Source organism: Phyllostomus discolor, chromosome 2 (genome assembly GCF_004126475.2).
Source record: "Phyllostomus discolor isolate MPI-MPIP mPhyDis1 chromosome 2, mPhyDis1.pri.v3, whole genome shotgun sequence".
Taxonomy (NCBI): domain Eukaryota; kingdom Metazoa; phylum Chordata; class Mammalia; order Chiroptera; family Phyllostomidae; genus Phyllostomus; species Phyllostomus discolor.
The window spans coordinates 161,008,967-161,035,417 of NC_040904.2; the positions used below are offsets into that span (position 1 = coordinate 161,008,967).

At 42.2% G+C, this 26,451-nt stretch overlaps 1 protein-coding gene across 1 annotated transcript; it reads left to right on the plus strand.

Moving 5' to 3' along the window:
• Positions 1 to 14: 14 nt before the first annotated feature.
• CS (citrate synthase) lies at positions 15 to 25,978 on the plus strand. Its single transcript, XM_028531599.2, has 11 exons — positions 15 to 234; positions 11,685 to 11,735; positions 14,074 to 14,181; positions 15,093 to 15,158; positions 15,505 to 15,636; positions 15,882 to 16,070; positions 22,339 to 22,538; positions 23,151 to 23,280; positions 23,405 to 23,506; positions 23,922 to 24,131; positions 24,444 to 25,978. The coding sequence occupies exons 1-11, from the start codon at positions 193 to 195 to the stop codon at positions 24,612 to 24,614; spliced, it is 1,401 nt and encodes a 466-aa protein (XP_028387400.1). The 5' UTR covers positions 15 to 192; the 3' UTR covers positions 24,615 to 25,978.
• Positions 25,979 to 26,451: the final 473 nt, after the last annotated feature.

The window sequence follows — 26,451 nt, forward strand, 5'->3', positions numbered from 1 at the left end:
GCTGTAGGCGGGGCTTTGCTGAGGACCTCGAGCTGGGCGCCGCCGCCGGTTCGTCTATCCTTTTCCTCGGCCGCCTCCTTTCAACCTTGTCCACCCGTTGGCGCGGCGTCTGGTGCAGCGGCGGCGGCTCCCGTTCCTGCTGCAGCTCTCTCCCCTCCCTCCCTCCCCGCCAGATTCCCGAGTTCTCCCGCCATGGCTTTACTCACTGCAGCCGCCCGGCTCATCGGAGCCAAGGTGAGCAACTGTAGGAGGGAGCGCGAGGTCCCTGGGTGGGGCTGTAGCATTGCGGCCCTCAAGCCCCGGGGTCTCCCTCCCCTACCCGTACGCGCCCCAGCACGCTTTAAAGGGGCCCTGCTCTTGGCTGGCCGCCAGCCTTTCACGGACCTCCCGGGGCCATGTGGTACGCTGGCTTTCCGGCCCCTGCAGGAGAAGTGGTCACTCCCCACTTGCCCCCAGAATGTGGTTTTGTGCGCCTGGAGAGGGTACTCTCCACCCGCATGTTTGGGGTGGAAGAGGGTGATGCGTGGTCCTGGGAGAAGGATCCGCCCATAGAGAATATAGGTGTTGTGTTCCTTCGGAGTTAGGGAAAGAGCCTGCTTGGGGGTGGGGGGGGTGGAAGATATGAGGAGTGGCTGGGTGAACAGATGTGCTCCCTCGACTGGGCCAGAGCTGGATCGATGGTTGATTCCGGCTTCTGTTTTGTAAGGAGGGTCTTGTCAGTTTCTGGCTGCCCGTTTCCTTTTCTGCACCCCAATTATTTAAGCCCTTAGTGACCAAGCCATAGTATTTCCTGCAAGAGTAATGGGAATGGGACTCGGGTCCTCTTTGTCCTTGGGACTCTTTCACTTTACTCTTTAAATAGGAGGGCTTGAGTGGGGTGGAGCACCTCTATAAAACATGCGTGAACATCTCATATGGTTGCAGAAAGAACCGGAAGGACTGTTCTTCCAGACAGCAGACCATTAAGTAAAGATAACTGAGCAGGAGATTGTAATCCCAAGGTCGTGTGTCCAATCCTACTACTCGATCACCCAGGTTTTGCTGTTGCTCTTAAATCTGCTCTACCCAGGAGAGATTCCTCTCATTTTGGGGGGCCTGTCTGACTTTTATTGCCTTTTGGATCATAGGAGTATTGTTGCAGGTGTTGGTGCTTTCAGATTGTCAGTACTTTTGTGTCTGGGTAATGTGGCCCTTTAAACAGAAACTGCTATGCTGAGGGAGTCCCAGCTCTTTAATCCACACAGGGACAGCTCCACAAGTGACCTTGACTTCTGCAAAGAACTTTTACTTCCCCTTTTGCAGACAGATTAAAGTTGCCAGCACCTGAAGTTAAGGAAAACCTTAGGATGGTTTTGGCTTTCTGTGTGTTACCTTGCATGGTTGGCAAATGAGGTGAAGTCTGTAGAATTTGCATTTGGTGGAGGCTGATCACTTGTGAGATACGTGTCTTACTTGACTGTTGCTTCTCCTGCCAGGCAACAGGGTAAGGAAGCCTCCTGGGACAAGGAGCAAGTTCTACATAGTGTTTTTGGCAGAATAGGGGACACCATAATTGGCTCATTGCAGAGCTGCTAACCCAGAGCAGATAGCCTAACGCTTTAGTGAATTTGAAAAAGGCTTTAGAATTTATTTTGCTTCTTATGCTTCTGGGGAAGCTCGGCAAGCTTTTGAGATGACAGGGCTACATAACTGTAGTACCATTTTTATTTTGCTTTCCTGTGAAAGATGGACCTGAGGATCCCAGAAACCTATAAATAGAAAGCCATTAGAAGGCTTTTGACCCCCTAAAACTAGCAAAACCCAACTGTCTCAGGACTGAAAATTTCCTGATACTTAAGAAGAAAGGACAGGATACTAAGAAGCCTTTCAGTTTGTCAGAATTGCTAGCACCCGTCTGAGCTTTCCAGGTTAGCCTGCAGCTTAGTTGGTACTCAATTTTACTCTTCCTGTGAAACTAAGCTTTAGGAGGGGAGAATAGTCTTCTGACATGGGAGAACTGACCCCGACCACTTTAAGTCTCAAGGTCATATATAGTTTCACTTTTCTGAAGAGAGATTTTTTTTAACCTTGCTAGGAGACACAAATATTAGTCATTCTGTTTTTTTCATGTAACTTAATGATGAACACCTGAGTTGGAGAGCTAGCCTTATTCAGAGCCTTGAGATTGACTTCTTGTTTATCCAGATGAATTTGTACGATGCAGTGGCTTTAGTATTAGCTGTTGGTGGCTTAGCTTTGTGATGAAAACACTGACTTTACACAGGTGATCTGGGTTTGGGTTTAGGCTGGGAATTGGCATGGGGCTACCAATTCACTTCTGGACTGAATGCTGATGTGGCTTAGCCAACCCTAGTTACTTCCTGTACCATTGACAGTTCTCCTCCAAACTAGGGTGTTTGATAACTTGGAGTAAATCAATCCAAAAGTGTTTCTAGATTATTGCTAGACTTTTTCAAGACACTTAAATTAATACCTATCCAGGCCTACACCTGTAACCTCTTCTATATAAATTCTAGTCTGATATAGGGTTCAGTAAAACTGAGTCAGTTTTGTTCTGTGAAATGTTACTGAAGCTTAAAACCCAAAACTTTCAAAAGCAAGCGCTCAGATGTCTGTGCCTTTACTTTGATTATCAGCCTACCCAAAGTAGTGGCAATTCCTTGATGCTTACTAGATGGACCAGAGATGAAAAATGGAGAGTAAAGCCTCATCAAGTGCTAGTGGCAAGATGATTGCATGTGTTCTTCCTAGTGGCCTTTAGATTGGTAGCAGGTAAACGCCTGGGTGAGGGAAGGCATAGTGAAGTAGATAATAGAGAAGAAAAGGCTGGCATTCCTAGTTCTTGAAATCCAAGTGGGCAGAAGGCAGGAAACCAGACTTGGTGGATTTTTCTTAAGGCACACACTAATTCTTTCTGTCCTGTGTCAGTGCTTTATGTGATAGAGTTGAGTAGGATGTAACATTTAAAACAGGAGTGAGGGCCCCGACTGGTGTGGGAGTTCCCAGTCAGGGCACATTCCTGGGTTCAGTCCCTGAACAGGGCGTGTATAAGAGGCAACTGATCAATGTTTCTTTCCTTCTCTTTCTCCCTCCCTTTCCCTCCCTCTAAAAATAAAGTAAAATCTTTAAAAAAAAGGCTATTTTAGTGATAGATCTTTCTTAAGATCTGACTTTAACTGTCATTTCTTCCCTCAACTGCCCAAATTCCTTAGATTTCTATATTTCTTTTAACATAGCTTTTTTAAAATAAATAGTTTTATTTATTTATTTTTAGAGCAAGGGGAAAGGAGGGAGAAAGAGAGGGAGAGAAACATCAGGCGGTTGCCTCTCACATGCCCCCAACCCAGGCAATGTGCCCTGACCAGGAATCGAACCAGCGAACTTTCAGTTTGTGGGATAACCCCCAACCCACTGAGCCTCACCAGTCAGGGCTATTTTTCACTTTATTCTTTTTTAAAGGATATCGTTCTAAAAGGTCTGTTAAGTTCACAGTAGACATCATCACCTGGGATGCTTGTTCAGCTTGCACGGTCATAAATCCTTTCTTTCGATTTTGATTCAGCAAAGGTGGGATGGGATCTGGAAACTTGCATTTTTTCGAGTACTTCAATGATTGAAGATACCCAGTGGTCTGTTTAGGTTGGGCCACGTGCAGCCCTTTTTGTTTCTAACTTGATTGAATGTTCATATGAAACTTCGTGAATGTTCGGGCATTTTTTTGGAATTAGTGATTATTTAAAAAATTGACTTCAAAAGTAATTATTCTAACTAATAATCTGTTTAGGCTATTATCTTTAGGTTTGTCTTCATAGGTATTTTTTTTTCCAAATACTATATGAAAAGTTTCTTGTAAATCCCTCTAGCAAAGCATTAGAAGCTAAAACATACAAGAACTTCTAGTAGAACTGACAGAACTAGTTTCTAGTTTCTGAGAAAGGAGTAAGGTGACAGATCCCATATATATTATTCGCAAATGCACACTTAGTGTGGCACATAATAAATAGAAGTTCAGCAAATATCTGTTAAAGAACAGTAGGGATTTCTACTGAGACAAGAATTAGAACTTTTGATTTTTTTCTGAAGCTGAATTGGTGTCTTTTGCTGTCTTCCTTGCTGGATGGTCAGCAAACCTGTAGGGAAGAGTCTGCTAGAAAATGACAGGTAGCCCTGCTGGGTAGCTGAGTCGGTTAGAACATCGTCTCCATACACCAAACTTATGAGTCGGATCCCATCAGGGTACACACAAGAATCAACCAATGACTGCATCAATACATGGAATAACAAATCGAGGTTTCTGTGTGTGTCTCTCTGTCTTCCAAATCAATAATGAAAATTCAAAAAAGAAAATGACAGGTAGAATGAATAAGGAAATTTTCAGTATGAAGGGGGTCAAAGTATGAAATCTGATTGTTCTGCTTAGGCTATTCGCTGGCCTGTTAGGTGCAGGCAGACTTCCAATACCACCATTGTGAAACACCGATGTTAAACGGCTTTAGTTCTCTGACCTGGTTCTGGGGAGAGAAGAGCCTTTGTCCTGTGTGTGCGTTCTTTTTCCTTTAATGCAAGTCCTTCCTCTGCACTGGAAGCCTTTGTAGCACAAGATTTTTCCTAGCAGTTATTAGTGCATTATATTTGCTTCATCAGCTAAGTCAGTTCTGCTAACTTGGCAAGCTCTGATCTTTTGTTGATGGAGGACAAGGACTCTGAAACTCAGAGCATCTCTCTCAAGCTTTTAAAGTTGGAGTTCCCGGATATGTGGCAGGACATACTCTGAATGTATCTGCGAGGGAGGATCAAAGACAATTTTGCTTTTCCCCTGTAGAGTAAGGGTGTGGACCACCCTTTTGGACCTAGATGTGGACTAATGATGATAACAGGCCGAGATGAGTAAGAGAGAAATAACTACATTGAGTAAGTGCTTATCCAAATAGAATGCTACAGTTGCCAGAATTGAGGGGAGAAGGGAGTCACTTTAATTGATTTTTGATAAGTGATTCGGCCAGTGCCCTTTTCCAGAAATACCTGAAGCATGACAGGCAAGCCTTTGGCAGAATTCCCTGCATGTACTATTAGTCCTTTTCTCCCTTTGGTCCTTTAAGGCATTCTTTTCATTGTGTTTTTCCATCCTAGCATATTTGAGAGCTACAACCCACTTCTAGCAAATTCACTAGAAGAGTTCTTGCAAGGGTGGCAGCAGGTTTGAAAAAGCCTCTTAGTGATTGTGATACCCCCATCTTTGGAAGCAGCTATCTCCATCTCCCCGTGAAGGAGCTGACCTGTTGGGTGAGGTGACTCCCCAATTAACCTGACAGCTGCTGTTCTAGTAGGGTGGCTCTACGCATGGCGTGCAACTGGAAACCGAAAGTCCAGTTGCCAACGCCTCCAAAATGGGGGGAGGAACTGGGAGGTGAAAATCAGGGGTGACTCAGAGGTTTGTAATCTGCCTGTCCCATCAGTGAGTATAGCCTGAATGTACTGTACAGCACTATTCAGCAGCTTTCTTTGGCAGTCAGGACATAGAGGAAATGTGGTGTGTAGCCATGGGTGCAACAGTCCTCCAGCATCGCCTGTCTAGACTCATTTGCTCTGCTGGTGGAGATGAAGGTTGAATTTGTTTCCTCTCCCTGACTCCTCCTCTCTTGGTCCTGCAGCCCTTAAAAAGGAAATTGGGACTTCATTTTGTGTTCCCAGCTAGAGGGAATTATCCATTCATCCCTTCCTCACGCTTGCCTGCCTCTTTCTTAGGATCCAGTTTCAGGGCGGAATTGTGACACCTGAGGCAGGAGGTAGTCGGTCGATACACTTCTGAGAAACAGATACTTCTCCAGCTAGGCTGTGCAGAAGGCCCTGTTCTGGATGCTTTACTATGACCAGTTTAGAGATGTGAAAGCCAAGGCAGGGTGGCCAGTGGCCCAGGATGGCTATGAATGAGGCCAAACACAAAATCGTAAATTTACTTAAAACCGTTTAAAAAATTTTTTTTTCTTGCTTATCAGTTTTTGTTAGTTTTTGCGTATTTAATGTATAGCCCAAGACAACTCTTCTTCTTCCAGTGTGGCCCAGAGATGCCAAAAGGTTGGACACCCCAGGCAGAGGTTCAGAATAGGCCTCACCAAAACATGCCACTTCAGTGTGTAAGTTATTTTGAGCTTAAAGCCCAACAAGACACTGCAGGCTCATAAGAAATTTACTTTTCCCTTAAAGAATTTAAATTAGGGCCCTTGCCCATAATAAATATCACCAGAAATGTCTTTTTGTGACCTATCTAGATAGAGGGCAGGGCAAACTTCTAATTACTGAACATCTGCTCTCCTTCTCCCCTCTGAATCCCCAAGGTGGTCCTTGGTGCAGGCATCAGATGTGCCTCATTTTCCCTTTTGTCTCTGCATCTCTTGTGTAGGTGGGCTTCTCATGTGTACATATGTATTAAATTTGGTTATTTTCTCTTGTTAATCTGTCCTTTGTAGATTTAATTACCAGACAAGTGGAAAGAACCTGATAAGGTAGAAAGAAGGTCCTTCCTCACTCACAGGTGTCAGGCCAGACAGCCAGGGTGGTGCAGCCGGGTAGGGGCAATATTTGGACTTGGGACTTGGTCAGGACTTGACCCTCATTAACTCCAAGTCCCAGGCCCTTTACACTCTGCCCTCTGCTCCTTAGCTTAACACTTTGGACCATGGTTGTGTCTCAAACTTTATTGTTCATGTGAATCACCTAGTGATTCCATAGGTCTTAGGTGAGGCCCAAGATTCTGTGTTTCTAAGGATTTCCAAGTAATGCGAAGCCATTGCTAGGCAGTCATATTTTAAACAGCAAGGCTTTTGAATACTTCTACATAAGTCCTTGTTGGAGCCTTAGAATCGGACTTTGAGCTAAGTAGCTTGAGTGTTAGCCTAAGTATGGAGAAGGAAAGGGAAACAGTAGTCAATTGCTTGGCTTTGGATATCTCAGTTATTTGGTAATGGAGCTGGGCTAGAAACCAGGTTTCTGTTCCTGATTCCACTTCATGTCTCTGTCTTCTACATAGTTAGGTAAAGTTGCCCTCACTGAAATTTTTCCTGTTCTAGCCTTTCGAGTGGTCATACCAATGACTTGCTAACTTTAAAATCTTTCTGATTTCTTTAGTTTTTCCTAAGCTGCAGGGTTAGCTAAAAATATGACTAAACCTTACACTGAAGGGTGTGAGAAAGTGGCCATACTATTTCATTTTATGTAATTATTGTCTAACAAGTACAAAGCACTTGCTATGTGCCTGGCATGGTTTTAAGTGCTTCGTAAGACAGGGTGGGGCAGAAGTACGTGTACAGTTGTTCATGTGGAACATACAATAATAAATTATACTACAAGAATAAACTCACAGCTGTAAACCTACTTTTGCCTCACCCTGTATTGACTTAAGCCTCAGCAATCATTTGAGGTTGGTGCTGTTACTGTTCCCATTTTACAGATAAGGACACTGAAGTTCAGGAAGGTTAAATGACGTGGCTAGGGTCACACAACCAAGAAGCGGCAGAGAAGAGTAATAGAAACAGAATATATGAGCTTTGTTCTTTTTTTTTTTTTTTTTAATCATTGTTCAAGTACATTTTTCTCCCCCCTACTCCCATTCATGAGCTTTATTCTATAGCCACATAACCAAGGTCTCCACAAATGAGCATTGCTTTGCAAATTGGAGATCTGGCTAAGAAGTGTTGCTGATGGAGATTAGGGACCATTGAGATCAGCTCTCTAAATTACTCCTGAGGCTTCTCATTAAATAACAGAGATGCTCTCTACAAAGGAAATTAAGACTTTGCTGATGGTGAAAGTGAGGTGATAGTTTAGCTCCAGATTCCTTTTCCCTAACTATTTGCTTAAATTAGCATTCACATGAACAGGTCTGAGAAGTGGAAGTCATCACCCCTCTGCTTCCTTTTAATGATGTTGCATCCTTTCAGCCTTGTTAAGTGACCTCCCACCCTTTCTTTCTGATTTCCTCTTTTGTTTTTTGTTTTACTCTTAAATTAATTAAAAGAAGAGGGCCACTCATTGATTCTAGCAGTTTTCTCTCACAAGGGGAAAAAAGCTTTGTTTTACGTTCATATTGGTGGAAGAAAGACCGCCAATCTGAGGTAATTTCCATTTTCATCTTAAGATCTGGGCTCTCATTCTGTTGATCTTTTATGGATTTTCCCCCTAAGACTTAACCTTAGCCCTGGCCCAGTAGCTCAGTTGGTTAGAGTGTTGTCCTGATACACCAAGGTTGTAGGTTGTATCCCTGGTCAGGGCACATACAAGAATCAACCAGTGAATGTATAAATAAGTGCAACAACAAATCAATGCTTCCCTCTCTCTCTCCCCTTTCTCTAAAAATCAGTAAGTAAAAAATTTTACTTTTATTTTTTTAAAGAAGATTTTATTTATTTATTGTTTTAGACAGCAGGGAAAGGAGGTAGAAAGAGGGAGAAAAACATCAGTGTGTGAGAGAAACATAGATCGATTGCCTCTCACATGCTCCCCAACTGCAGACCTGGTCCATAACCCAGGCATGTGCCCTGACCAGGTATTGAACCAGTGACCTTTCAGTCCACAGGCTGGTGCTCCATCCACTGAGCCACACCATCCAGGGCATAGATTTTTAATTTTAACCCTTAAAAAAAAGATTTAACCTTAAACTGTTCTTTTTGTAATCCTTCCCCTGAAGCAACCAGCCATGATAGAAACTTAAAGGTGATTTAAAAGTGGAAAAAGGATCCATTGTTGGGGGTAGGATTGAATGCCAGAGGTAGGGGGTGGGTAGGGCAGGGGACAGTAATGGGGGGAAAATGGGGATAACTGTAGTTGAGCCACAATACAAAAATGAAGAAAGAGAAAAATGATCTATTATGGAGCTGTTTCAATTTCTTTCTTCTCTCAGATGATGTGTTTCCCTGTAGCCCCTAAAAACAGAGCCAACCACAGCAGCATTTCTCAAAGGCTTGTTACGGAGCTGATGTAGTCCCTGGGAGATGGGGCCTCTGTTGGGGCCTCTGTAATAGGGGATAGGTGGGACCACTGAGCATGGAGTAGCTTGACATGGTTATTAGCTCTGTAAAACAGTAGTTTGAACTTACATGTTTTCTCTTGTCCACTTTTTGGTGACTAGGAACAGTAGGCAGTTAGTTCTTTAGTGCCATTTGCCCCTTGTAGGGTAAAGAGGCTAAAGAGCTGTTTACTTCTCGCCCAAATGGCCCTCAGTGAATGACAGCAAACTCTTTAAGAAGTTAATGAGCCCTGGCTGATGTAATTCAATGGCTTGAGTGCGGGCCTGTGAACCAAAGGGTTGCTGGTTCAACTCCCTTTCAGGACACATGCCTGGGTTGCAGGCCAGGTTCCCAGTAGGGAGCATGTGAGAGGCAATCACACATTAATGTTTCTCTCTCTCTCTTTCTCCCTCCCCTCCCCTCACTCTAAAAACAAATAAAATCTTATTAAAAAGAAGTTAATGAAAGGAGTTGAAGACAGTCCTGGGTAACAAGTTGCGGCATTCCCCCTTTGCTTTAGGGACATAATTAGTTTGGCTCTGCTCTCTGAATTTAGCTTTGGATTGATTCTTTTTAAACTAACCTTTTTCTAAAGGGTCATTTCCCTTTTCGGTCCTCAGTCCTACCACAACAGAAAGAGGGGTATTAAAATCCAAAAAGCCTCAGGCCCCTACTGAATCCCCATCCTAGAAATGTAGCTTTTTGAAATTTATACAATGTCATTGGTTCAAATGATTTTCAGTAAGGCAGTAGTTACTAGAAGAGGTATTTCTGGCCTTTTGGCAAAAGGAGGAAAAACTGTAGACTTGCTCTGGAATTAGTTTATATGTATGTAATCTTTTTAGTTTTCAAGGTGCTTTTTTTAATATGTATTTTTTTATATTACCTGTTAGTCCCCTTACACCTCCCTCCCCTCAGCAGTCACCACACTGGTGTCCGTGTTTGAAGCGCTCTCGAGTTCATTTTATCACAGAATGACCCTGTGAGTTGTGCAGTGGCTATTAGCACCACATGATAGATGAGGAATCTGGGACCGACTTTGTCTCATTTTATTTTCAAAACAGTCTTGTGCAGAAAAGTTATCTCTGTCTAAAGCTCTTTTAGCTGGTTAGTATAGCAGTTACCCTTGTCCACAGGGGTTACATTCCAAGACCTCCAGTAGATGCCCAAAACCACAAATAGTACTGCACCATGTGTACACTGTTTTTCCCTAAACATACAGACCCATAAGTTTAATTTATAAATTAGTAACAGTAAGAGATTAACAACAATAACTAATAGTAAAACAATTTTAATAATACACTGTTGTAAAAGTTATGTGAATCTGGTCTGTCTCTCAAAATCTTTTATTGTGTTATACTCACCTTTTTGTGTAAACAAAGCACTTCACGGCTTCTCTTTGGCATATTCCAGTTGCCAGCATTGCTACTCGTTATGTTTTGGGACCATCGTTAGGTATCAACAAAATGAGGGTTACTTGCATGACAGTTCTGTGATACCTTGGCTGTGGATCTGATGATCAAGCTGGCTGCTAAGTGATGAAGGAGCAGGAGTGTACTCGGTGTAGACACACATGCTGGACAAAGGGGTGATTGACATCCCAGTGGGACGCAGCAGGATGGCGTGAGATTTAAAACTTAGGAATTCTTTATTTCTGGAACTTTCCATGTAGTGTTTTTGGACCATGGTTAACTAAAACCAGGGATAGGTGCTGTGTAGTATACAGCTGGTTGTATTTTCAGAGGCAGTAGGGAACTTTTTATTGCAACTCAGTTGATCTCATAGAAGCTCTTTCTCTTTGGGGCAGGGGACCTACCTCTAAACATAGAAATAGGCTAGTTATGTCACTTGGCTTTGCAGTGAGGGATATACAGCCTTCTGGAATCACACGCAGGTCTATCTTTCTGGATAATTTTCCCAGAGTGTATCTGAAAACATTCCTTTGGGTGCAGGTATATAAGCCATAAACATTCAGCTGCTGTTTATCTGCCAGGTCTGTATTTTACCCACTTTAAGATATTTTATCACCTGGGTACATGACTGTAGCTTAATTATTCTCTCAGCACTTTGAAGATTTTCCAGTTTCCTAGTTTCCATTGATGTTTTTGAGTAGTCTTCTCTCAGTTGTTACTTTGTAGATGTTCTGTCTTCTCTGCTTTTTCCAGGAGCATTTGAGGTAGTCTTGTGAAAGGCTGCCTCTGCCTGTGTGCTCTCCTAGACTGACTGGAGTGAAGTGTTGCCAGAAGACTGAGTACAGGAGGGACCTTACCAGCAGGGTTAAGTCATTGGTCAGTTTCCTCATTTGCTTTTCTCAGAGCCACTCAGAACTGTTAACAGCTAGATTGTGATAGACTGGGTGCTCTGTAACAACAGCCTTTCTGACCTTTCCTCTGTGCCTAACAAAGCGCAGCCCTGGAACCCAGATGATGAGAGAGGAGAGTCTGCCTTCAGGAAATGCTAATGAAGTTCTGGATGCAAGAAGCAGATTTAAACTGACTGCTGCCTCCAGACTTGGTAACTCCTTCTAAGCTATTCAGAGCTTTTTACAGCTTTCTAACGTCATGCTGTCATACCATTCTTAGAGGCTAAGATGAAGAGAGAAAGGTTAAGTCACTGTCACTCCTTGTTAATACATAAGAGAGAGGGGTAACTATTGCATAAATTTTTGTGTTTTCTTTGCAGAATGCATCCTGTCTTGTTCTTGCTGCCCGGCATGCTAGTGCTTCCTCCACGGTAAGGATTGAAAATGAGGACTGAGATTCATTGAGTAGCTTGACCCTGGGTCAGGGCTGGGGGATAGTTTGGCTGCCACCCAGACTCATCATTATCCTGAGTATCTTCTGGAGGTGTTCATTGTTATTGTTATTGTTACTGTGGTTATAACTATTACTATTACTACTATTTTAAGAAGTAATATACTCAGAGACTTCCAGTCAAGATGGAGGCATTAGTAAACTTGCTTCACCTCCTTGCACAACTACAGAAAAAAATTACAACTAGACCTCAAAACAAGTATCACCCAGCACCATCAGAAAATCGAGCTGTATGAAAGTCCAACAACCAAGGATTTAAAGAAGCCACATTCATCCAGAAGGGTAGGAGGGCAGAGAGGCATGGAGACAGTGGTGTGGAGAGGCGGTAGAATAGGCGATCCCACATTCGTGTGTGGTAGATTCGTGTGTGTGGTAGATATCCATCCCAGGATGGATACCTTGGGAGTGAGGGGTTCCAGTGCCAGGAAGATGAGTCCCCATAACTTCTGGCTGTAAAAACCGGGAGGGTTGGGGTGGCGGAAGAAACTGCCGGAAATTCAGGAGACTCTTCTTAAAGGGCCCTCCTAGACTTAAAACTTATGCAGACCCACCCACTCTGGGATTCAGCACCAGGGCAACAGCTGGAAGGGCACCAATTACACATGAGAAAAAAGTGAAATGACCGAAAACAGGGCAAGTGCTGAGGAAACTTCCAGAAGCGAGGCAGCAGCACTGTCCCCTCTCTGAGCCCTCCTCCCCCAGAGAGCAACAAAGCAGTGAAGCAAGTTGCCCCACCCTGGTGATTACCCAACGCTCCGCCCCACACAATTTATAGGTGCCTTTTCTGCAGTAGGCTACACTACTAAGACAGGGAGTCTGCCAAATTGAGGAGACAAAGGAATATGGCCCAAGTGAAAGAACAGAACAAAACTCCAGAAAAAGACTTAAACAAAATGGAGATAACCAACCTATCAGATGCAGAGTTCAAAACACTGGTTATCAGGATGCTCAGAGAACTCATGGAGTATGGCAACGGCATAAAAAAGACCTAGGCAGAAGTGAAGGTTAAAGTAAGTGAAATAAAGAAAAATCTACAGGGAATCAACAGTGGAGGGAATGAAGCTGAGATTCAAATCAACAGTTTGGAACATAAAGAAATAAGTATTCACCCAGCACCGCAAGCAGAAAAAAGAAATTAAAAAAACTGAGGATAGTATAAGGAGCCTCTGGGACATCTCCAGACCTACCAACATCCAAATTATAGGGATGCCAGAAGAAGAGAGAGAGCAAGAAATTGAAAACCTATTTGAAAAAAGAATGAAAGAAAACTTCCCTAATTTGGCAAAGAAAATAGGCATGCAAACCCAGGAAGCACAGAGAATCCCAAACAAGTTGGACTCAAAGAGGACCACACCAAGACATATCATAATTAAAATGCCAGAGGTTAAAGATAAAGAGAGAATTTTTAAAAAGATTTTATTTATTTTTAGAGAGAGGGGAAAGGAGGGAGAGGGAGAGAAACATGGATATAGGAGAGATCAGTTGCTTCTTGCATGCCTCCACCGGGGGACCTGGCCCACAACCCAGGCATGTAACCCTGACTGGGAATCGAACCGGTAACCTTTTGGTTCACAGGCTGGCATTCAATCCACTAAGCCACACTAGCCAGGACTCAATAAAATATGTTTTTAAAAAATAAAAATCACTCAATAGTAGTAGTGAAATGGGAATATCAAATATTTTTGCCTGATCTTTTTTAAATTGGTAAAATATGCATACTGTAAAATTTACCACTTGAACAATTTTTTAAAAATATTTTATTTATTTATTTTTAGGGAAAGGTAAGGAGAAAGAGGGAGAGAAATATCAATGTGTGGTTGCCTCTCACGCATGCTCTACTGGGGGCCTGGCTCACAACTCAGGCATGTGCCCTGACTGGGAATCAAACCAGCGACCCTTTGGTTCAAAGGCCAGCACTCAATCCACTAAGCCACACTAGCCAGGGCCATTTGGACAATTTTTAAGAGTATTAGTTCAATGGTGATAAGTACATTTACATTATTGTGCACCCATCATCACTGTCCATCTCCAGCAATTTTTCATGTTCCGAAATTGAAACTATACCCATTAAAACAATTTCCTAGTCCCCTTTTCCTCTGCCTAATTCTTTTAACCTCATTTGTATAGAGTAGTTGACCAATCTTCCCTGGCAGATAGAGAAAGCCAAGTTCTAAAAAGCAGTCTTCATATATACCTACTTTGCAGGAAATGTAGTCAACATTTTGACCATCACTTAGCTTGTCTTTTTCTCTTTTTAGAATTTGAAAGATGTATTGGCTGACTTGATACCTAAGGAGCAAGCCAGACTTAAGACCTTCAGGCAGCAACATGGCAAGACAGTGGTGGGCCAGATCACTGTGGACATGGTAAGGGTTGCGAGGTTTTGGCTGGAAAAGTAACTCTGTAATGTGCTTCAACAGAAGTACTGCTGTTTTTACTGACTGTTCAAAAGTACAGGGTCCGGCACAAATAACGCCCCTCATTTTTTTTTTTTTTTATTACAAATCATACGCATATAATTCTGTCATGTAACAATATCACACCAGGCAATTGAGGTGAAATGTTCAAATTAAAGCTATAAATTACTACATTACCAACCACACTCAAGCAGGCATTACATCTGCCAGACCCTGCATTTTGTCCCTTACAGGGAAATGTTGGTGCTTAATGAGGTTAATTAGAAATTAGACTTGTTTTCTACAGATTGGATAGTGGAACCTAACTTAATTCACCTATGGGAGGGATGAATGAAGTTTCTATTCCTCTCTCCATCCCCCTGTCTTTTGAAGTCAGGTCTCTCTGTCTTTGACTTGGTGCTGTACCAGCTGTCCAGTTCAACTATAGGCCCTGTGGAACAGCTTAGGATGGCGGCTTCTCCTCCAGCCCTAATAATAGTCTGTTTAGCTCAGACAGCAATTCCACAGCAGTGTCCAGCCATTGGTCTCTAGTTACTTCCTCTGTAATAGGTCCCATTCTGTTTACTTTGGTTGGAGAGAATGAGGGTGGGCAGGAGGAAAAATAAAATTCAATAAGAAAAGGAAGCAAACAGAAGCAGAAACATCAAATAAAGGTAGTGATTTCTCAATTTAAATATGTCATTTCTAGCGTTAGCATTCTCCCTTGCAAAGGTCCGTACTATAGTAAGTCAACTTCTCGGAAGTCGTCCCCAAATGAAGTTTTAGAAGTCTGAGGTAAATGACCTCTCCAAGATCCCGTGAAGTACTGACACACTGTAGCCTAAATTATTCTGTTGGCTGCATCCTCTTTTTTTCTTTAGATGTATGGTGGCATGAGAGGCATGAAGGGGTTGGTCTATGAAACTTCAGTTCTCGATCCTGATGAGGTAAGAGACTCATGTTAATCATCAGTAATTACTGTGTGTATGGACTGTCATCGTGCACTCCATGGGCTAGACCACTGAGGGTAAGGAGAACAAAACAAAGCACCTGCCTTCATATTTTGAAAGGTCGAAAATACATATATATGGAATAACTTAAAAATAAGCTTACTTTTTAAATAAATGAACTAATAAAACTAAATGTTCAAAGCAGAAGTAAGTAGTAATGTGAAGATTTAAATTTTAAAAGTTCTGTAATTTGATGACGTGGCTAATAAAGAGTGGGACCAGTCAATTATGTGATTTCCAGGCGAATAAATACAGGTTGTAATTCTTACCCTTCTCCTTCTAGGGCATCCGTTTCCGTGGCTACAGTATCCCTGAATGCCAGAAACTGCTGCCCAAGGCTAAGGGTGGGGAAGAACCCCTGCCGGAGGGCTTATTTTGGCTGCTGGTAACTGGGAAAATCCCAACAGAGGAACAGGTAGAGCAGGACATTGGCTTTTCTCATTCCCCTCTGCATTTCTCTGTCTCCAGCACTTGATCCTGATCTGGCTGTGGGTGGTAGTTTATAGCAGTGAACGGTACAGTGAGGGGAAGGAATCAAATCAGAGTTCTGCTGTATAAGTGAATTGGGTTGAATTCTCTTGTACTTTCTTTACTCAACTGTCACTGTCTTTTTCTCTTCTTTTTCCTAGCCTAGTTTGAGCAGTGTCTCCTTTTCCACAGGTATCTTGGCTCTCAAAAGAGTGGGCAAAGAGGGCGGCTCTGCCTTCCCATGTGGTCACCATGCTGGACAACTTTCCCAACAATCTACACCCCATGTCTCAATTCAGTGCAGCCATTACAGCCCTCAACAGTGAAAGCAACTTCGCCCGAGCATATGCAGAGGGCATCCACCGAACCAAGTACTGGGAGGTAGGAAATTTGGTCCAGTGATTGATGTGTGATGAGGATTCAAAAGAATTGAATGTGAAGGAAGAAAAAGAGTGTAGAATCTTTAGGAAAATTTACTTCTGAGTTATGCCAGAAAGTTATTTAATAAATTTTTTTTGGCCTGCTTTTTGTCAATCTTTGAGATTATAAAGATATATGGAGCATGCTTTCTATCCACCAAAATTGTTGGTTCTGTTAGGGTGATACGCATATAAAAAAGAAATTGTAATTCAGTAACCCTGCTGTAATATATACACATGTTGGAAGATTGAAAAAGGATGTGGCTTAACTACAGGGTCCCTGAGGAAGACGTCACAGCAGTCTCACCCTAACCTCAAGGAGAGCCTTGAGAGGTCTCACAAGTTGGGGGAGAATGGCAGCCCAGGCAGCCCTGGAGTCGGGGGGGGACTGATGCCAATTGGCCGCAGTTCTGGACTAGCCAACTCAAGATACCTGTCAGGAGTACGAGGGTGGTTAGTGTATTGGAACGAGGATTCAGAATGATGCACTTTGTTTTCTGAAAATGAAATGTCTGTTCTCTGTGGTTGTAGTGGGAGAAGACTGCTGTGCCTTGTCCCAGTGTGGGGTATCTAATTCCCTCCATCTCTTTCCAGTAGCCCACACACTCTCAAACACTGGGTAAGGTATAAGTTTTCTGGCTACTTTGTAGGAGGACATCTTATTTTCTTTGGTTTCTTATTCAGAGACAGGTAGTATACGAACAGAAAAGTTTTGTGTGTTTTTTTTTACAAAACAGGTATAGTAAATGATTTTTGACTGTAAGATGCCCAACCACCACAGAGGCCCAAAAGTTCACTGTGATGCAAGACACAGAATGGTCAGTGGGCCATACGGTGGTACACTGGGCTGATGAAATCCCCTTGGGCTTTGGCAGATCCTGCTGCATTCTGTTGGTCAATATTTATTTGATGCCAACTGTGTATAGAGAATTATGTTTGCTGTTGGGGGAAGGCGAGAGGGAGAGTTTGAGATTAATATTAGCCTGTTTGGCATTGAAGAGGAAGGCGTTGGAATGGTGTGGCGTGTTTGAGTTTACAAGCACTTAAAGCATTTATGGAGCCGCATATCAGTAGGTTCAGAAGGCTGTATAACCTGAATATTCTGTATTTCCTTTCCTTTTTATTGTAAATTGCTGTTCACTTGTTAACTGTGTGGGTCACCCTAACACATAAGAACTACAGTTGTGTTTTAAAACTGGTCTTTTAGAAACTGACCACTCAGAAGTGCCTCCACTACTCACAGTGCATCTGGCTTGTGTGTCACGTGGAGTGGGGATAACAGCTCCTTTGTGCTTTTTAACAGATGCCTGTAGGTATTTCCCAGCAGCCAGACATGCTCACGGCTTCACACCGTCCTTTGCTGAATCACTAAGATGTACTCCTCTGTTTTCTATTGCCTTCATTTCAGTGCGCAGCCACTTATTGATTGTTCTGGAGAGTATAAGCCGTGCTGATGTGTTTGTTGGCCTTAGAAAGTGTGTCTAATGAGTTCACACTAGACAAAAATTAAGTTTTAATGCTTCCGTTTAGTGGAGCTAAATGCTCTTCTGCTGCTACATCTTGTAACTCTTAAAAGTTATATACACTATTTCAGTTCAGTTTTCTGTTTTGGTTAATTTAACCATGGACTATTTAAGAATGATATGACAGCATTCAAGTGGTTATTTCTGTTCAGAAAACTAAGTTTATATATGATCTGAGTGTTTACTATGATCATCAGTTCATCTTATTGCAGAGGATCATTTGCCTGCAACATTTCTTCCATCACAGTTCATATGGCTTTAGATAGTATAACCTCTTGAGTTGAAAGAGGTCCCCTTTTATTTGGCTTAACTTCACTGAAGTCCAGATTACTTTGATGCAACCAATGGTTTAATTGTGAGGTAGTCATAATTTAATGATAAGTAAGATTTGCTGACAGGTCAAGTTTTGCTAACAATGCCACCTTCTGTAAGGCCTATAAACAATATGTGGGTCTTGAAGCTGTTTATAATAAAAACATCCTAACATCTAACAACTTTTGAGAACATGCCAATTATACTTAAGTGCTTTTTGTTCATCATCTGATTTAATCCTCAGAACAACCCTTGAGGTAGAAGTTGTTCCCATTTTACTGAGTGGGAAAACTGAGTGTTAGAGAAATTAAGTAGCTTGCAGCTGGTAAGTGGTAGAGACAAGATTCAAATTTGAGTCTACTCTACTCTGGGGTCTCTTCACTATTAATCATCTTCTCTGTCTTCTTAATAATGATTGATAGCTAAATACTTGGCCAGAATTTTGCCAGCAATAGAGGTGTTGGTTCATGATGACGGTTATGGTCAATTTTGTTACCTTTATTCCAGACAGCTGTGATGGTGGCATGTTTTCATGTCTTTTTTCCAAGGCTTTATAGATGAATGTGTTGGTATAAGTAGCTAAATAGCATTCCAGTCTTCACTTATTAAAGAATAAATGAGCATGAGTTCTTTGTCAGGTTTTGGTTGTGGGTTTTGTTTGTTTGTTTGTTTGTTTTATTGGTTGGAGAGAGAGAGAAAGACATCAGTTTGTTGTTCCACTTAGTTATTCATTCATTGGTTGATTCTTGTATGTGCCCTGACCTCCTGAGACCAAACCCTCAACTTTGATGTATCAGGACAATGCTCTAACCAGCTGAGCTACCTGACCAGGATTCTGTCAGGTTGTTTGTTTGTTTGTTTGTTTGTTTGTTTGTTTTTAACTCTTTAACTGCACAGTATTGACCACTACAAAAAGCAGGATAAGGACCCTACACTGTCATACCTGGTCTGATAACCTGTTTCTTTTTGTTTGTTTGTTTGTTTAAAAGATTTTATTTATTTATTTTTAGAGAGAGGGAAAGGGAAGGAGAAAGAGGGAGAAAGAGAGAGAAACCTCAATATGTGGTTGCCTCTTGCACACCCCCTACTGGGAACATGGCCCTCAACCCAAGCATGTGCCCTGACTGGGAATTGAACCTGCGATGTTCGCAGGCCTGCACTCAATCCATTGAGCTTCACCAGCCAGGGCTGATAACCTGTTGCTTTATAAACTTTATCCTCACTGGTAGATGTTGAAACAATCTTCTTTTTGTAGTTTATGATGTGGTCATTCACACTTTCCAAATGATTTTTCAAGTTGGTGTATACTCCACAGATATCAGTTTGCCTAACCTGGGATTCTGTTCTGGGCATTCTACTGATGAATCAAGTTCCCTTAGAACTTCCTATCCTTGATGTAGGCTTCTGAAAGTAACCTACTTCCTTGGGGAATGTAAATCTGCAAGGGAGGATAGTGAATAGTATGATTATGATGTAAGTAATCTGAGAACTTGCAGAAGTATTAACTGTTTTTTGCTTAAGTAGCTTTCCACAGTATTCTCACTGAATTCTGGTGGCATTGACAAAATTCGCTGAGTAACTGAGTATAGATGACTTCATAGAGATTAACTTATTTAGGCTAGTTATTTTGAATTTTGCTCTTAGTTCCAACAGAGCTCCTGAAACTTCATGACTTCTTGTAGGAGCTTTTAACCAGTTAGCTTTAGGATAGCACTATGTAATGTCAATTAACAAGTATTTACTCCATGCTTTCTGTATACGTTGAACTGTGGGTGAAAGAAGAATTTTTAAAAGTTATTTTAAAAAATTGAAACCCTATACCTTCCCTAAAGGAACTTAAAATCCCTTTGAGAAGATAAAATTAAGACGTAAAAGTTGAGCAAGTTGTTAACATCACAAAAAGAGACAACCAGGTATTATGTTTCTCTTAATACATGAACACAACAAAATTATCAAATACTCTTGCTAAAAAAAATGAACTTCCATCTACTTGAGCCTTTAGAGCTAACTTTCAGTTCATAGGAAATGCAGTGGACAGAGGAACATGTTACCATGTTTTGCCATGTATAATGTGCTCCCCTGTATAATGTGCACCCACATTTTTAGCCCAAACTTTCAGGGGAAAAAATTTCATTTTAATTTTTTAATTCAATTATTTATATTTAGAAACAGAGCTGATTATTGTATTCCAGAGTATTATTTTGCATGTAGATATTGTTATTGCTTTCTAGAGTTAATGCTTTTAATGCATAGGCATAAATAAAATAAGTGAAAACATTTATATAGATACAGAATTAGTATTGCCCATGTATAATGTGCATCCTTATTTTTCCCTCAAAAATTTAGGCAAAAAGTGCACATTATATACGGCAAAATACAGGTAAATAGCATCACAGATATATAACCAGCAAAATCTGGGGGAAATTCTACAGAAATGATGTAATTTTCCACAAATAAATTGCACATTTAAAAAAGGAAAGCATAAGAGGAAACCTAAATTGATAAAAAGAGACTTCAGAGACATATTATGGGTTATTTTCATTCCTTATCAAATTATGTTGGGGGGTTCTTTGTAATCAGTCAAATTTGAATATTGGGAAGATATTTAATGATACTGAGGATTTGTTGATTATTTTTTCAGTGCGATAATGGTTTTGTGATTTTGTTTATGAAGGGCCTTTGCCTTTTAGATAAACATGCTTAAATATTTACATGTTGAAATAAGTGATGTTTGGCATTAGTTCATAATAACTTGAGGGGTAAGAGGGGAAAGTAGGGTGTAAGTGAAACAACACTGGCCCTGAGTTAATTGTTTAAACTAGATGATGCTCATTAGCTAAGTTTGTAACCTTGTGCAAGTTGCTTAACCTGGTAAAGCCCAGTTTCCTCATTTGTAAAATGAAGAATACATTACCTTACAGGATTATTGGAAAAAAAGAGAAAAAGTGCAAATAATATATGTAGCACAGTACCTGTTATAGTAAATGCTTAAAAAACGGAAGCCTGCCCTGACTTGTGTGGCTCAATTCATTGGGCATCATCCTGCAAAGTGAAAGATCACTGGTTCAATTCCCCATCAGGGTATATACCTAGATTGTGAGTTTAGCCCCTGCCTGCTCAGGACACATACAGAGGCAACTGATTGATGTTTCTCACATTGATGTTTCTCAGCCTGTTGTGCTCCCTCTCTTCCCCTCTCTCTAAAGAAACAAAAAAAATAGCCCTGGCTGGTGTGGCTCAGTGGATTGAGTGCCAGCCTGCAAACTAAAGGGTCACCAGTTCAATTCCCAGTCAGGGTACCTGCTTGGGTTGTTGGCCAGGTCCCCAGTAAGAGGGTGTGTGAGAAGCAACCACACATTGATGTTTCTCTCCTTCTGTTTCTCCTTCCCTTTCCCTCCCTAAAAATGAATAAATAAAATCTTTTTAAAATAAAGAAACATTTTTGTCTTCGAACCAAAGTGTCACAGGTTCAATTCCCAGTCAGGGTACATGCCTGGATTGCAGGCCATGACCCCCAGCAACTGCACATTGATGTTTCTCTCTCTCTCTCTCTCTCTCTCTCTCTCCCCCTCTCCCTCCCTTCCCTCTCTAAAAATAAATAAATAAAATCTTTTAAAAATAGTAATAAAAATAAATAAATAGATAAACATTTTTAAAAAATCAGAAGGCTTTGCTGTTAATGGTTGAATGCCGCTATTTTGAATCTTGGCACATATGGTGAATTTTCTTTGAAAGGTGGAAAATAAAATTAAGTATTAAAACCTAGTGTCTTAACATGTTCATTGAGTGCAGAGTCATACAGCGAGAAAGATCGTGATCAAACATATAAGGGCTCGCCCTGGCTGGCATAGCTCAGTGGATTGAGCACAGGCTGCGAACCAATGCATTGCAGGTTCGATTCCCAGTCAGGGCACATGCCTGGGTTGTGGGCCAGGTCCCCAGTGGGGGCCACATGAGAGGCAACCACACATTGATGTTTCTCTCTCTCTCTCTTTCTCCCTCCCTTCACCTCTCTAAAAATAAGTAAATAAAATCTTTAAAAAAAAACATGTAAGGGCTCACAGTCTGACTTTGGCATTTAACTGAATACTCTGAGCTTCAGTTTCCTTGTCTTTAAAATGGAGGTCATTATATACTTTGTAGAATTGTAAAAATTGGGAATAGTGTTTTAATGTATTATACCTGAGGTAGTATGAGTAAATCATCTACTGCAGTGTCTGGGGTGTAATAGTTATTCGGCTAGGTGGTGATTGTTGTTATGTTCCGTATGTAACCACTCAGCGTGTAATCATCAACCCAAATAGCCCGGTCCATGGAGAACAAATAGCATCCCTGCCGAATTCCTTGTTGGTAATTCTTTTTTTGTTTTTTACATTTTCCTTTTCTCTCCTTTAGTTGATTTACGAAGACTGTATGGATCTAATTGCAAAGCTACCTTGTGTTGCCGCGAAGATTTACCGGAACCTGTACCGGGAAGGCAGCAGTATCGGGGCCATTGACTCTAAGTTGGACTGGTCCCACAACTTCACCAACATGTTAGGCTATACCGATGTTCAGTTTACTGAGCTCATGCGCTTGTACCTCACCATCCACAGGTGAGCTAGATCCAGCAACCATAGCCTGGTTGGTGGAAGTTTTAAGAAAAGCCCCTTAACAGTCTCATCTTCTATAAACAGGTGGTAGGTGACAAGGCGGTGGAAAATGGCATAAGGGCTGATACCAGGCAAGAAAGAGATCTAGGAAAGAAGGTCAAGAGGTTTGGGAAATTGCAACCACACCAAGAACAAGATAGTGCTTTAGCTGCTCGCATTAGGTTTTCCATTAGCTTTCCAGCAGCTCCCTCTTCTGGTCATTGCTTATTAAAGCTGGAGTGAGAGAGTCAGGGAGCTTGGCACACAGGCATCATCAACCAGTAACATCTCCAGCTCTGTGGATTAGTGAACAAAGGCGAGTAATGAGATTGGGACATCTCTTACAAGAGCTTATGAATAACTGACTGGCTGTAGGCTGATGTGAGCCCATAACTAGGCTAGTATGTGACAAATAAGAGAACAGCACAGTCTGCGTTTCCACAATCTGCCCCTTTTCCCTCCTCTCACATTATATTTTTTCCGTTACCATTTATCCCCTGTACCCTCTTTCACTCCCCTTCCCCCACAATCTCCTCTTTGTCTTGGCCTTGATTCTCCTATCTTGTTTCCTCACAGTGACCACGAAGGTGGCAATGTAAGTGCCCATACCAGCCACCTGGTGGGCAGTGCCCTTTCAGACCCCTACCTGTCCTTTGCAGCAGCCATGAATGGGCTGGCAGGGCCCCTACATGGACTGGCAAATCAGGTAAGACTATTCTTTTTCCTTTCTTGCTCCTTGTTTTTCTTAACTCCCGTGCTTTTTTTCTTCTGACCTTCATGTTCTCCTTGGTATGTGTATTCACACTTTTACTCCCAAATCTTACCCATAGGAAGTGCTTGTTTGGCTGACACAATTACAGAAGGAAGTTGGTAAAGATGTGTCAGATGAGAAGTTACGAGACTACATCTGGAACACACTCAACTCAGGACGGGTAAGCAGAGATGCTTAGCGACTAGGAAAGAGGCCAAGACCCAAGTTCCTCAGTTTAGAAGAAATAAGGAGAAAAGAATGAGAAGTGGTCCCAAAATTAGAGAAGGAGCTTTTTCTCCCCTATTTGTCTACCCTAAAGAATTTAGAAAAAGCCCTGGCTGGCGTAGCTCAGTGGATTGAGCGTGGGCTGGGAACCAAAGTGTCCCAGGTTCGATTCTCAGCCAGGGTACATTCCTGGGTTGCAGGCCATAACCCCCAGCAACCACACATTGATGTTTCTCTCTCTCTTTCTCTCTCTCTCCCCCTCCCTTCCCTCTCTAAAAGTAAATAAATAAAATCTTAAAAAAAAAGAATTTAGAAGAGACAAAGTTTTCAACCTGAGAATACAACTGGCTTTTCCCCCATGCTCTTTACAGGTTGTCCCAGGCTATGGTCATGCAGTACTAAGGAAGACTGATCCACGATATACATGTCAGCGAGAGTTTGCTCTGAAACACCTTCCTCATGACCCCATGTTTAAACTGGTTGCTCAGCTATACAAGATTGTGCCCAATGTCCTCTTAGAGCAGGGAAAGGCCAAGAATCCTTGGCCCAATGTCGATGCTCACAGTGGGGTGCTGCTTCAGGTGAGTCCCCCATTCCCTGCTTTCCCTTTAGTCTACACAGAACACTGCTGTTCTCTGCCATGCCCCAAATCCACTCCCTAGTCAGGGCAGGGGCTCTTACACCTCTTTCCTTGCCTTTTTGATCAAGTTGCCTGTGGTTGGGGGGGTGTGGGGAGGAGGAAAGGGGTGTTCTTTCTTCAGAATTTCCATTGTTACACTCTTCGAAGTGTCATTTCTATTTAAGGGTGACTGGGTTAGGTTCTGTAGTCCTGGATTTATATGTGCCGCTACCTGTGGACCTTTAACAAAACATTTTTCTCTTTGACCTTACAGTACTATGGCATGACGGAGATGAACTACTACACAGTCCTGTTTGGGGTGTCACGAGCATTGGGTGTGCTGGCACAGCTCATCTGGAGCCGAGCCCTGGGCTTCCCTCTAGAGAGGCCCAAGTCTATGAGCACGGATGGTCTGATGAAGTTTGTGGACTCTGCGTCAGGGTAAAACTGAGACTAGGTGGAAGCTAACTACCAGAAGTGAGGGAGCTCAAAAAAAAGGTATACTTTTGTTTCAGGGGGCATTTAAAGATTTAAGATTAAATTGTATCTGAGGCACGGATAGTAAGTTTGAGGTTACAATATAAACTAAAACTTTAAAAGATGAAAAGGGACCCCTTGCCTCCTAACCCCAACCCCTTCCCCCTGCCTGGTATGAGTTGCCCACCAATCATAGGATGACCAGGACTAATGCATGTGGTGTGGGTTAGATCTGGCTCCTCTTTCCCTGGGTCAGAGCTGATTGCAGAGAATCTGCAGTCCCTTCGGAGCTTTTGGTTCTGCATTTCCCAGCCCTCAATAGGCCGGCAGACCAGGACTCTGCCCGATCTGTTTCCATAGGAATAATGTTGGGTCGCCAGCTGCACTAAGCCCCGCTGCCCTCTCCCATGTGCACAGACACTTCCTGGTGAGGTCTACTGGTTAGCTGGGCCTGCTTTGGGCATTTTTTTAAGCTACCAGATGATCATAAAGGCCATGGCATTTGTCGTTACTGGCACCCAGTGTTTGATTTTTATTTCTCTTAAAATTATCCCATAAAAATTCAGATCTGGGATTGTTCCATCCCCTACTAGTTTAATACCTCCTTTGAGATTTTCTATTCGTGCTGAGCATCAAGCTGAGGAAGCTCTAGACCTTCTGCTCCTGGTCCCTGCTAGAGACCTCTTGCAGCAGGTTGTATAAACCACTGTCTGATACATGGCCTTTCCCAGTCATTTGGCTTTATGAGTGCTTCACATGAACTAAGTGTTTTGTCCATTACCCTGACCTCTTTTTTCCCTTTATTTTAGTTTGCTGTGGGCCATAGAATAGGGACTTGGGAATGACCAGCATGATAGCTTCATGGTCTGGTCCCAGGGGTACTAGTACCTTTTTCTGAGCAGGGAAATTATTTAAGTTTGGACATGGTCTCCTTTGAATATCAGGTTCTAGGGCCAAGGGCATTAAAAATAGTCAGCCTCCTCATCCCCAGCCACAAGAAAATATCCCTTTATTTATCAAAGTCCTTACCCTGGCTGCCCTGTCCCTGAGAGCTCCCAGTACAGTGTTTGCTTTAGAAGCCCCATCTGCACAGGTTTCAGTGACTCAGAATGCTCTGCTGCCTTTTCTTTAAGAAAGGATTGACATACACTCCTGCTGCGCCCCTTCCTCCCTCACAACTCCTGCCTGTGTTTGTGTGGACCCCCTGATCCCAGAACTGCGCTGTTGAGATGGACACACGGTCTGTAAACCCCTGGGTGACTTGTCAAGTCAGGATGCAGACTTCAGGTTGTTCTGTATAAAATGCAAAATAAATGTTTTTATTAACAATGATTGAGCCTGCTATTAAATAAGACCTAGAAGAATCTATTATGAGATAATCTATTATGAACCCCAGTCTATTATGATATAAGAAATCTGGCTGGCAAGATCCTGGACTTATGTGAGCTGTAAGTTGTTATGTGTATTCCTTTATTTTTAGGTAGGTTTGGCATTTCTTCACCCTAATCTGCAAAAAGGCTCCCTGTGAGCTTTCCAGAGGAGATTTCTGTCTTTCCTCAAGGCTAGAAGTCTTTGACCTTTAGCCCCTATCCTTCCTAAATTTGTTATAAGGTAGAACACTTAAGAACCATAGCTGAGACCTCACAACTGCTGATGTGACTAATTTAAGGAAACTGGTCCAGCCCACTGGGTGAAAGAAAGCAACTATACCAAGGACAAATAGGGTTAGGATGGCAAACTCAGAATGTGAACCACTGGGGTGCTGGTACTTCATGGAATGCCTATTCTTGCAGCCTCTTTTAAGA